We start from the raw sequence: 13,351 nt of genomic DNA, 5'->3' as shown, positions 1-13,351 counted from the left end.
TTCTAACTACTCCCCCTTCTATAACTGTGCTCCCTTTGAAAATTCTTATTAACATTTTAAAAAGAAAAAACAATTTTATTTCATAAAAACTATTTTAAGGCCTTTATTGCAAATGATGATTCTGCAGTATTTTTAGAAACTAAGGCACATGTCAGTTAAATATCTTTAATGCATTTCAAAAGATAGATCGATATATTGATTTACCCATCAAATGGATATTAGATTAAGTCTCATCTTATTTTCCCAACTACCTGGTGAAATAAAGAGTCAGATTTTAGTGCCAAGCCCCTCCTCAGTAGGTGCCTGAAGGGATTCCCTGTGGGATGCATGGTACTAAGGAATGACAATGCGTATCACCCCACCCAGAATTCTTCAAGCTACACCAAGAGATTACATGCTCAAAAGTCTCATTTAATATGCAAAATTGCTTCTTCCATCACAAGATAGAGGAACATAAATTCAGTGGGGGGTGAGAATTAAATGAAATAAAGTTAAAATTCAGGGAAACAGCAGCAGAGAGTTATCCTAACTCCACAAACACAATCTATCTAAACCCCAATAACTTTTGGATATAAAACTAAAAGTTTCAGAGGGACGAAAGTAATGCACAAAAACGTGCATTTTTGCAATCTGGTCTCCAGAAGGATCTGAAGATCGAGGCTAAATTCAGCTTAAACTGCAGTAACTCAGGGTTTATTAATTTTTATTAGTCAGCCAAACAGATGTCACAGCAGAAACACTTTGGGAAAAGATGTCATCAGGAATATCCTGGAGCTCCCACAGAACTGCGTCGCTCAGAACTCAATATGTCAGAGGGAAGAGACCAAGAACAGTTGGAAATGAGGGGGAAAAAAAGTGATAGGTTGATGCTAAGCCACATCAGTAGTACTTGAGGACTCCTCAGGCTGTGTGAAGTGGCACAAACAGATGACCAGGACCCAACAGGAGTTTGATGTTCATCCTATAAAGCTGATGGAACAGATCAGGAAACAAAAGACAGGAAAATCTAATGCATTTGGCAAATTTGGAATATAGTCTTAGCAGCCAAGACCTTTGTGGTTGGGAGACCCAAGCAATATAGGTGCAAAAGCAGATGTAGGGGAATCAAAATACAAAATACAAAACCTGTATTCTCACAGTTTAAGATTTTTAAGAGCATTTCCCCAAGCCTCTCCCAGGTTACAGGCACCACCTATGACTCCTGGGTTTCTGACCCTCCATGGAAGAGAGAGGAAGCCACCACCCTATAGAGGCTCTGCTGTCATCAAAAATCATTCAGCAAGGTCCTGCTCAATTCTCCATGAAAATCCAACAAAGAGGGAGTAGAGAAAAGGGAGCAATAAAACAGTGCACACTGTGCAGTTGGAGGCAACTCACCTGCAGGTTCCTTACAGCTTTGAATGAATCAGCTCAAACCCGTAACTCAACACTTTGTACAGAAGAGTGGGTTGGAACATCCAACCCACATCCAGCCACATCCTCCTAATATATTTTCATGATACAACATTTTAACTCTTCAAACATACAAGTAAAACAACTTGGCACAACTCTGTATACAGTTTCTGAATGACTAGAAGTTCTGTTACCAGCCATAAGAAAACGTCAATTTCCATGGAGGCCATGAATTCTGTGAGTCAATGAACCCTCCAGCTTTAAGACACAATGGAATTTTTAAACAATTGAGAGTAAGGGGAAGAAAAGAAATAATAAAACCACCTCTTGCTGCCAGTTATTCCATAACATTTGATACACAGGTTTTCAGTCTGTGGCCAGAACCCCAAAGTAAATGGACAAGTAACACAGCCGCTCTCCTATCCTCAACATTTGCTTCATCAGTTTCTTTGTCCTAAGAGGATTAGCACATTTAAAAATAACTTTTGGGACTTGCATGGTCTGGAAAATACCAATAAAACACCAGACTATCCTTTCAAGTGAATAAGAAAAGCATCTGTTCTGCATTCCAAGTGAAGCAACTTTTTTGACTGCACAGCCATCAAGATCAAGCAGCCATAACTCCAATCAAAGACCCAGTTCCAACAACTCCACACAGCATGGATGAGACAGGATTTTCTTAAATTACTATTTTTATTTTACTATTCTGAGGAAATCTTACTCCCCCCTAGCTGGGAACACTCACACTTCCAACAGTAAATTAGAAATGGCAAGGCATGTATTCGCTTAAGATGAAAAAATTTTAAGAAATGCATTTCTCAAACCATGCAACAATTACAAGGGAACTTCTCCTAGTGTTGATATTTCACCCTACATTTCTACAGCCAAGTAACAGGCTCTAAGAATTTCAATAGCAATTAGTAAAACAGATCCTGGAGAGCTCAGCAGGCAGCACCTTTTGTTCCTTTCTGGGAAACTTCCCTCTGTATGGATGACTCCCACAGCCCGTGAGAGCGATTCACAGAGGTGGCACACCTGGCTCCAACAGGAAATTGGAATGGCTGAAGTTTCCTCCAGGCAATATTCATCTACCCCCAGTGAAGGGCTTTGCAGATATTCAACAAACAAGAAAAAAATGGGGGAAAAATTAAATAGAAAAACCATATATGTTACTTTAATACAAACCCCTAAGAGTTCCAAGATGTACACTACTACAGCCTGGGGGCTGAGCCTTAACCACTGCCAGTTTTTGTAGGTTCAGCACAGCTCCAGCACAACCATGTCAACCAACAGCACAGTTTTACCTATGGGGGCACAATCCCCTTTTCCATCCAATTTAAGAGGGAATACAATGCCCAGCTTGCACTGGGTTATGGGTTCAGCTATCCCATGCAGGTGCACACAACCCTGCTCTCCTGGCAGCCCACCAGCAGCAGCATGGAGCTGCAGTGGTTGACCCAAGGGCCACACCACTACCAAATCCCTGTGGCTCCAAACAAACACATCTCAAAAGGTGTGACCAAGGTGGGCTTGTAAGAGGAAGCTCCGTGCTCTACCAAGAACCGCCATGAGAAACGCTGCATATTTCTTCCCCAAAAGGTGTGAGAACTGAGTACACTCTCATCCCCTGTCTTTCCCAGAAACACTGCAGCCGGCACAGGGCATGATGCTGGATTGAAACAGCAAGATCCAGAGAAAAAACCAAACCCATGGGAAGCTGAGATCTGGTGGTATTTTCATTCACTGGTCTGCAGAGATATCACTCCTTCCTTTACTGCATTTATTCAGCTCTCTCTTGGTGTTACCCTGGAGAACTTTTCCCTTACTTCTGCACTAAGGGAATTAACCTGCCCAGAGGTTAATCTCCCAGAGCGTTTTATACAGGTTTCCTTTTCCACAAAATTCAGATTACTTATGAATTTTGACTTTAAAACCCTCTTTCTTCAAAATCTCTTCCTACAACCCTATGAGGGTTTTTTGCACTGTACTCGCTTTTTCCTTCTTTTCTATCTCAGTCTTCTATTTCTTCATTCCCTTCAGTTTTTACACAAACAGTTTTATTCAGCTTTTTAAAACTGTGGGTGAAATTCAAATCACAAACCCCCATCAGAAACATAGGGCCAGCGGCAGAAAACACAGTATCTCTGTAGACCTCATTCTACAACCAAATTACACTTAGCAGGTGATTCATATCAAACATGGTAAACCCATGTTTGGAGGCTTCTTTGGTATTCTTTCCATAGTTCCTTGCCCCAGTGTTTGGTACATTAACTTTCACTCTGTCCCAGCCTCAAGGTTCAAAATGATTACTGAAGTAGCAAGAATCTCATGAATGTAAATATTTGCTCAGGGTTAAATTACCAAGAGAGAATTTCTGCTCAGAGCCTGCAAGCCCAAAAAGAAAGAATGAAAAGAGGCCAAGAGTTTAAGAAAACTAGAGGCCAGCGATAAATTCCTTCATTATAGTCAGACACCTGCCTGTTTTTCAGAAGTATAAAATAAAGAGGAGAAAGCTCCGACATCCAAGTGATATTTAGATGTCACCCTGTCTTTCAAAAAATACTGGGACTACTGGGTTCTTTGGACTTTTGGAAATAAATTCTTTATTATGAAGACTGCTATCCTCCAAAAATCTCCACCTAGATTGCCATGATGCCATGTAGAGATGTGTATGCTGTTTGCATACACAGTGTCCAAATGCTCCATCCCAAGGATCGAGGTTGGACTTTCAATAACGGGCTGACATCTAACCAATGTCAGCTTTGGACTGGGTATCAGTGTTTTAGCCATTCACATTCATTAACCAGCTCAATGAGTACCAGAACCTACCTGTAAAGGTACTACACTTTTAGCAACAGTTCTGTATGCTTCAGTGGGGATTACTCAAAATGCTTCAAGAGAGAAAAATGGCAAATTGCATGTGCAATTGATTAATTCAATAGTCCAGCATAAAAATGTTCTCTCCTTGATATTCATTAAAAAAAATAAGTTCTGTGAAGCAGCATCAAGTTAGATGAAAAGGGGACATTTCAGGATTTTAAAATGCAATTAGAGTAAAGTAATTGCTCATGGCCATGCTTTAATTCATGAGGACCTAAAAAGTTTCAAAGCTCCTCACCTCTCATAGCAATGGCCAGTGGTCTGCTCTGTCCCTGCTAGTACCTTGAAGGTTCTGTCATCCCAAAAGATGCATTTTTACAATGACTAGGAAAAAAAAAATCAACTGACTGCTTCTGACCCAATTTCTGGAGTGCCCTCTGAACAGCTATAAATACTTCCAGCACATCTAAATGTACTCTAGAGGCCTATGAAATTTTAAAATTTAGAAACAGTTATTCTTGCCTCTAGTAACTCTGAGCTCTCTAGAAAATCACCAGCATTTAAGACACCAAAGCTGATAACACTTGACATATTTCTTTGAGACACAGAACATCCTTCTCAGGCTATTGGTGCCCAACACAGAGAGGGACCAACAACGCCTCTTGGGAATGCCGTTTGACAGTGGAGTCAGATTTGCTAGGCCCACCATTAACATACATTACATCATTCAAGCACTACCAAGCTCCTCAACAAAGGAGAAAAATCCCATTTTAGCACTCCTGCAACTTTTTTATGCTGATGGTTATTTGTGGAAGAGCTGTTGATTTTTAGAGTCCATGACCACAAAATGGTCTAAGAGGGAGAAAAGAAATACTGAGGGAAAAAAGTATTGTGCCCATATCTGAAAGGTTATTCAAACGGCCTGGCTTCACAATAGGAATTTCATCCCTCTCTAAATGGAGGGACTACAGATGAGGAGTTGATGAACTCACTTTGCTGAGCCCCTTAAGGATCCTGCAGGGAGTCCTCTATGCCATGATTGAGATTATGCTATGTCAACAACCTCCGCTTCTCAGCCTTCCACCTCAATTCTTCACCTAGCCCTCTCACAGCAGCTGAATCATTGGATTTCTGTCCCACACAAGGGTCTTAACCCCAGACAAATAGCAAGAAAAGTGCAACCCAGAAAACAAGGAAGCAGGTAATACCAGTAAACTTTCACCGAACAACAAAAAAAGCAACAGAAGTCAGTAAAACCAGAAGAAAAGGCAGGGAGAACAGCATTTTGTGAGGTAGCAATCAGGAGCCACAGGGGCAATGTGCTTTCAATACTGTCACTTAAACTCAACAAGTTAACCCTGAGAAGCCAGACCACAACTGCAGACCTGGGTATTTCTCAGAGAAGAACATGGTGGCCACTGACAGAAAAAGTAACAGCCGCACCACCAAGGGAGTGGAGATGAGCACGAGGCTGTCGCTCCAATCAGCATCACCAGCAGGGACACCCCGTACCAGCACATCTGCTCTGCACAGGCTGCACAGCACTTGCTGGGTGCCCAGGTAAAGCAAACACTTGGTATTGTAATATCAGGACCTCCTAACTGCAGGCAGCAGAGATAGAATGAACAGCCACAAACTGTGAAATAAAACCCAAAAACCCATAAAATTTTAAGATGCTTCAAAGTGTAAAATGTAAATCAAGTTACAATAACCCTTGCTTTTAGGAGCTGGCTGCGAATGGGAGGGGGGAAAGTAGAGGGAGGGGAAAAAAGTTCTCCTGGAAGCACTTTCCAGTATACCTCACTACTGTTCCACCAACAAAGGCATCTCAAATTTAACCACTCATAACCTCCAAACCAGCCAGAGTTCCATGCTGTGACTTGACTGCCTCCTAAATGCTCCAGAGAATAAAACACTGAGCTGCAGACATCTATTTTCAATTTCACATGGATTTTCACCATGGAGGTCTGGGCTCAGTTCTCAGCAGAGTGTTCAAAGGGGTTGGCAGAGAACAAAAAAAAAAGAGAGCTCTGAGAGCTGGTGACGAGCATGCAGCATGGCTCAAGAGCTGTCACATCATGGAAAGGACTTCAACGATACTCCCTCCTACTTTTCTCCTCCTCTCTCTCACTCATATCCAAATCCATCTTAGCTCAGGTTATGTCATATGCTCTGTTCCCTCATCTGAGGAATATATGAAGTCACATTATTTTTTACTTAAAAGAATCCTTCAGCTAGTTTAGAGAATTTGGAACAAGAGACATACTTCCAAAATAGTATCAATATTCATCACTGTGGAAGAATCACAAGTCATTGTCTCTCCAATGAAACATCAAATTTCACATTGAAATCTGATGCTGCCAATACAGATGGATACTACAGTAGTTATTACTGATTTTATCCGCCACTGTTCACTCAACTCAAACAAGTTAGCATCTACGCAATCAATGGCTCAAATGTCTAACGCAATATCTGTATCCAAGAAGCTAGAAATATTCATTACTTAGGTTTTACCAGTCACCTCTTTTAGTTTCAAACTGAGTTTTTGGTAAATGAAAAATTTAAATTTGAAAATTAAAATCTAAGTTTCAACAAAACAGCTTGAAGAAGAAAATTTATCTTACTCAAAATCTTACTCAAAAGCATTTCAGAAGTCCTTAGCTTCTGTGTGCTATGTGGTAGAAACCAGTGCGCAGTCAGAGGAACTGACTAAAGCATTAACCACATCATTGCCGCATGTATACTCCCTGCCCTTTCAATTCTCACACAGACCCCTTGGTCACACTCACTGACCAAGCAAGGACCATTATTGATCTTCAATAATCTTATCAAGATCCCTAAAAAAAAAGACCAGACAATCTGGAAAAAAACCCCATGCATCTATAATTATTAAGCTTGGTCAACAGGAACAGACATGCTTCAGTGAGGAACATTCACTGTTTCTTAAGCTTACAGACACATGCGAAGACAGAGCTGTTCCCAAAACTTCCTGCAGAAGTTAGCTGTACATTTTTCATTGAAAACCAGTAGGAAACAGTTGAACTTTAGGTCATATTTCAGAGAGCAGCACTGCCCACACCACTGCACCTCACATAGCTTGTTTGAGAACAAAGCTTCCTCAAAACCAAACACATTGAACCTGGTAAGGGAATTCAGAGTATAAAACCATTGGAATACTTTGCAAAACCAAGCAACAAAAACTGCCTTGAAAACACTGCAGTGCAAACAATAACAATGCATAACTGAAAAATCATCACCTGCGATTTTGACTTCTCAAGTCTGTTGCTCCTGGTGCCACAAGGTTTTAACATGCCACTTCCACTACCACAGACCTAAGGCAGTCTTCCTCATTCTGGATCACACTACAGAAGCTCACCCCACACAAAAAGCCATGGGGACCATCATCATTATGATTCTACTGCTTTTATTGTTTTGAATGTAATATTATCTCTTGCGCCTCTGAGGCACTCCAAGATCAAACACACTCTGCAGTCCTGACCTTGTCCTACATTATCACCTCAGCCACGGTTGGGAGCTGGGCAGACACCCACAAGAATTGTGTTGGTCAGTATTTCTGTAGTGTTAGCATGCTACACTGGGTTTCCTTAAGGAAAGGGCAACCTAGGATCAACTCCATCTTTCTTCCTTGCTTCTGTAGAAGATACCTGCCAGACCTTAGATCGGCACACTCAGCAAGAGGCAAATGTCCTCTGGAAAGTCCTGACTCCACTTTCAGCAAGAGTTTTAGATATACATTTAAATGCAGGAAGCTGTGCCAAATGTGACTGAACAACAGCAATTTCGGCTCCGTTCAAGAACGATTCCAGCCAGGACTATGCAAGCAGGGCACATCAGATCAGAGCCAGAAGAACAAGCAAGCTCTACATATTTCCCTTATATTACCACACTCTGAGTGTCCTGACTCTGAAAACAGGAGTAAATCTCACTGGTTGATGCTCTTTAGTGAGATGCACCACACTCAAGGAAATCACAAACACATACATACAGAGGGACAGATATTGCACCAATCTACAAGCAACTGACATAGCAATTACGTACTGCTTGTATTGCAATCTACAAGCAATTGACATGAGAGCCCTGACTCTTTCACTAACAGAGCAGGAGGCTGCTAACATGGGCATTTCAGCTACTGCAGGCTCCAACCCATGTGGGAGGACCAACCTCTAAAAATTAATGTACTGAAGATTGGTACACAAAACTTCAGAAGGTGCCAGAAGTCGGATTGTCTGAATATCTCTGGATCCAGGGCAGATGGGAAACTTCAGCAGCTCTGCAACTCGCCATAATCTTTCCTAGGTTGATCCAGCTTTTGTAGGTAAAAACAGGGCAGAAAACTTCCACTTTTTAAAAATAAGAATTTATTTCTTTAAAAGGAGTTCCTTCAAACTCAATTTCATTTTTATAATTTTTCTTTAGTGTTATTAAGGTAAGAACACTTACAACATAGCAAACTGGGTCACAAATGAGCTAAATCAGGAACAACCCAGCTTGATTATTCTAAGGGATATTATAAACACAGCTCTGCTAGATGGAGTATGGACGCTAAAACATCCTCCTAGCATTGTGAAAAACAGCTTTCTATGAAAGACAAACTTCTTTTAAAGAATGCAAGAATCCTTTTATCAACGTATCGGTCACCATACATAACCCCTTTCCATTCTGCATGCTTCTCAACAAAACCAATTCTGGTCATTAACAATTGCCAATAGTCTCTCCCATTCGTTGGTGCCGTTGTGTATCAGGCGCTGCAAGATTCTTTTATGTTGCAGAACTGTTTTCCTTTGTGTTAAAATTCCCTAAATCTTGCAATGGAAAGTAGAGTATATCCCTTTAACATAGTTACACCACTCTTAATATTTGGAATGGAAAATGTGACATAGGTACTGAGGTTTAAAAAACAGCTACGATGCATCTGGCCAGTTTTCTAAACATAAATCTCATAAGGGATTTTTGGGCTTCCCCCCACCCCCATCCGTCCCCCCCCCCCCTTGCTTCTTCCTGGTTTTGGGGGTTGTTTGGGGTTTTTTTCCATGAGAATGCTGGTTTTACAGAGACAGCCAGCTAAACATAACAGATCATTATAGTTCAGAGATTTCCAATTTGCAACTGGAAATGGTTTATGTTTAGAGTACTAACAGTTCCAAAAGGTATTTAAAAAGGAGAGAGGGAAAAAAACCTCAGCATTTCATAAGTGCCTAAAAATGGATTGGCAGGAAATAAATTTAGTCTCTACAGTTAATAGCAGTCTTAATGAAATGAACGTTTAACTAACTGATTTTGTGTGGTTTTAGGAGAACTAAAAATATATTTACACAATTCAGCGCTGCATTTACTCAAACATGGATTCCCTGGCCATTGTGAGCCGCACAGGGACGCCGGCTCCAGGGTGTGTGTGCGGGGGCAGCTCGGGGTGAGCCCGCAGCTGGCGCTTGGGAGGCCGTGGGTAGCGCAGCCAGCGCCGCTGCGGGTCCAGCCTGGGGAGGGCGGGCCGGCCCCTCGGGCGATGGGTTTGCATCAGAATCGTGCCAGTCGCTCGCGGGGGCCGGGAACGAAAAGAAAAAATCAATTAAAGAAAGAAAGTTAGTTGAGCGAGCCCCCGAGTCCATGCGAGCCGCTCCGCTGGGCCCCCGCCTCCCCGCGGCAGAGCGGCCCGAACCCAGGCTCCCCGCCGAGGGCGCGGGCGGATCGGGGCCCTGGCGCCAGCAGAGCCGGCGGGACCGCGCCCGCCCGCCAGCCGGCGAGGGGAGGGCAGGGGAGGGAGGCGGCGGCGGGGGGCCCGCACACCTGGAGCGGGGCCGGCCCGGGAATCAGCCCGGGACCAGCCTCCCCGCCCGCGCCGCAGAGACCCCGCGGCCCGCCGGGACCACGGCGCCGCCTCGCTCCCGGCCCGGCTCCCCGCGGCCGCCGCAGCCTCCACCGAGAACTCGGCGGGCCAGCGCGGGGCTCCCTCGGAATCGCGGCCGGGGCGCGGGGGGCTGGGCGTAGCCTTACCCTCCGGCTCCATCTGCTCCCGCCGCCGCGCTCCGGCGCTCCCCGAGCCGCTGCGCGCTGAGCTGGGCCGGGCGGTTACAAAGGCGGCCGCCGGGCGAGGGGGGTGGGTTTCCTTTCCCTCCCACTGCAGCTGCATCGCGCCATGAGGCGCCGCCAGCGGGACGCGGCGCCCCTGAAGGCGGCGGAGGCGGGATGCGCCCCCGCCCCAGCCTGGCCCAAGCGGCAACGGGACGCGCCGGAAGGGCCGCACCGGCTGCCGGGGGACCAGGTGCTGCGCCCGGCCCGGGGGCAGCGGCGGGGAAAAGGCGCACCCGCAGGGGCTGGCCCCTCCCTAAGGCCGGGAGCGGGGGCCAAGGGGAGGAGGGAAAACACCCTTTCCTGCCCCCTTCCCGCCCGACCCCGGGGAAGCAACGGTTGCGTGGCCCCTGGGCAGCTCTGCGAGGAGCTCCCGCTGAGCCAGACCCGTCCTGGGCTAACCGGGGGCATCCCACTGCTCCCCGAGTGAACCGCTGGGCGCCGGGATGCAGCTGCGGGGAGCAAGAGGCGCATAAGCTCCTCATCATTCGCATGCCGCAGGGAAGGTGTTTATGGTCCCCTTAGGTATAAAAGTGGACGAACCCAGGGCGAAGCTCAAAATCACTTCACAAGGATTAGAAAGGGAAACCTAAGGGCTACAGGCTCTACACCGGCTGTTGCCCTTGGAGCCAAAAGCTTCTCGGGGCAACTGCTGGGGACGGCTGTAGGACACATGCCGAGGCCAGGAGAGACCCCGGGCTGTGCATGGCTTCTCTGGCTGACCTGTTCTTCCATGTATGCATTCAGAGAGCAATTCAGATACGAATTTTGTCTGAGGGGAACAAGCCCTGCCAGCCTCTTCCCAGCTCCCAGAACCATTCTAAAAAACAACAGCTTCTTAAATCGTCAGACCTGAAGGCCCACCCAACTCGCTACTCTGTGCCTGGACAGGGAGTAGGACGCTGTAAGAAGGAGGGATTGCAGCAGAGTTGGAGGATGATGTTCTCTTTTGTAGCCCTGGTGAAGTGCTCCTTCCACAGAGGTAAAACTCTGCCTCTTCAGGTGAAGCACATATTAAAGGAGAGCTTTCTGAGATTTCCCAGCATCTCATCACAAGGAATAGATAATACAGAGAAAAATAAAAGCAATCAAGCAATCTATCTCTGAAAACAAAAGACATGTAAAATGGTCTTCACAAAGGCATTTACCTTCAGGAAAAAAACAGCAAAACAGTAAAATAAAAAGTTATCTGTGTTGGGCTTCAGTCTATTTTTTATTACCCAGCAGTTCATCATTGCTCTTTACCTTCCCCCTGAAATAGCCAATGTTGATGCAGGCATTAGTGTGGAAATATACTAATATACTGTCGAGCACTTCAATAGTGTGGTGGAATGGAAACACAATTTTGCAGTGACATTCCCAAAAATAATTTCCGTGGACTAATCATTCCAGAACAAAAGAAGTAGCTGTTCTAGATCAACTCTGTGAATAGGATCTAGATAAACCAGAGTAAGGAAGCAGATTCATCAGTGATGAACCAATCTGGATTTTTTGTCACTTTGAAAATCCAACCTGTTACTTCCCAAATCCTACCTTAAAGTACTAATATACATACACAAATTTAATACACAACAAATTATTTCAGAAATATATTACTGTAAAAATGGATATGGCTCTCTTAGATTAGTCCTGTCCTTTAGGACAATGAGGTGGGTCTTCTCTAGAGCATTTTCACCAGAACAGAGCCAAGCTGACCAGCCATTGCTGCGTGGTTATCAGGTATAATGGAGATACAGCAGCAGAAACAAACTTACAAATTGTTGGAAATTTCCCAGGTTCTTTGCTCTCATGGAAGCAAGGTCCATGCTATAAAGTGTAAAGCAGAGACGAGCTTTATTTTAAGCATTTAAACTTGTTAGATATAACAAGTTTAGAACACCAGAACACCAAATAACCAGCATCCCTTAAAATTACCTACTTATATCCTGTCCAATTCTTTCCCCACCCTAGCCAGCATTTTGCTTTGGTTTTTTTCTAGAGAATTGGACCATTTTTCGTTTTAGGCACTCAGTATCTACAGTCTGGGTTATCTGCAGCATTTGTTTCTCTGACCAGAATCAGTTGAGTTATTCTGGAGTGATTTAACAATTTAAGCAAATTGTTACCATTGCTTTTGATCAGCAAAATTGTAACAGAGGGCCAGTGTCAGTTTCTTTGTATCTGGGAAATAAGCCATGTCTCCAACCAAGGTAAGTCGTGTGGTCTCAGAGAGAAGTTTCAGCAGATAAGTAACAAAGAAAATGAGGCCTCTGCTTTTCAGCTCTGCTATGGATTGGAAGGAATAAAAGCTAAGAAAAAGGTGGTCTGACACTGACAGAAAAAGAGCAAAACAGAGCAGATTTAGGAAGACAAAAGAAATTCCTGGGACAGCTCCCCTGAATCTAGAACTTTCTTCCCACCTGAATTGAGAGGCATGCAATCATTTAAAACTGTGAGGAGCAAAATGTTCCTGGCATCATTTACAGCACAGTTGTAACTGTGACTCTTGAGTAACAAGCATGGGATGCCACATTTCACTGAGTTGCAGGCAGTAGATATATATCCAGCTCTATAAAGCCCTTTTCTTCTAAGCTGTCTCAGTCAGGTTAGAAGTTGTTAGTGGCCACAATTGCCTTGGCCTGTTGGCGAGTTAGATGGAATTGCCAAACCAGGCCAGGTGTGTTTTGATGGAAAAGCTGGTGGCTGATCTTGGCCTGCTGGAACACGTCGTGAAGTGGGGCCACCTGAACAGGGGCGGCAAGGGCATCAGCCCTGAGAGTGCCCTTGGCGATGAACCCCGGCAGGTCTGTGTGCGACCTGACACGCATCACATAGAAGGGTTGCTCTCGGTGGGAGACTAGCGTTACTAATTTTGAGAGCAGCTCAAACAGAGGCATGTTGGAAACCTCCTGCAGTACTGCATTTTCAGCCTGGGATACTACACCGGCAACATATGCCAATCAGTGACCAAATTAAATGGTCATTAAAGAAAACTTCTTAAAGGCCCTGATGACAGCGGCCAACTCAGCCACTTGAGGTGATCCTTCCACCTCGACAACATCTGCCTCCCACC

At 44.6% G+C, this 13,351-nt stretch overlaps 1 protein-coding gene across 2 annotated transcripts in view; it reads right to left on the bottom strand.

The window, feature by feature from the left end:
- FGD3 (FYVE, RhoGEF and PH domain containing 3) overlaps window positions 1-10,385 on the bottom strand; it is a 93,873-nt gene extending 83,488 nt beyond the window's left edge. For both annotated transcript variants that reach the window (XM_084214388.1, XM_084214389.1), the window contains exon 1: window positions 10,225-10,385. In XM_084214388.1, coding sequence (XP_084070514.1) covers window positions 10,225-10,360 — 136 coding nt within the window. In that variant the 5' untranslated portion in view covers window positions 10,361-10,385. The remainder of the gene's footprint in view (window positions 1-10,224) is intronic.
- Between the last annotated feature and the right edge of the window lie 2,966 nt (window positions 10,386-13,351).

Source organism: Fringilla coelebs (assembly GCF_963513975.1).
Source record: "Fringilla coelebs genome assembly, chromosome: 13".
NCBI lineage: Eukaryota > Metazoa > Chordata > Aves > Passeriformes > Fringillidae > Fringilla > Fringilla coelebs.
This window is presented reverse-complemented; position numbering and strand designations above follow the sequence as displayed.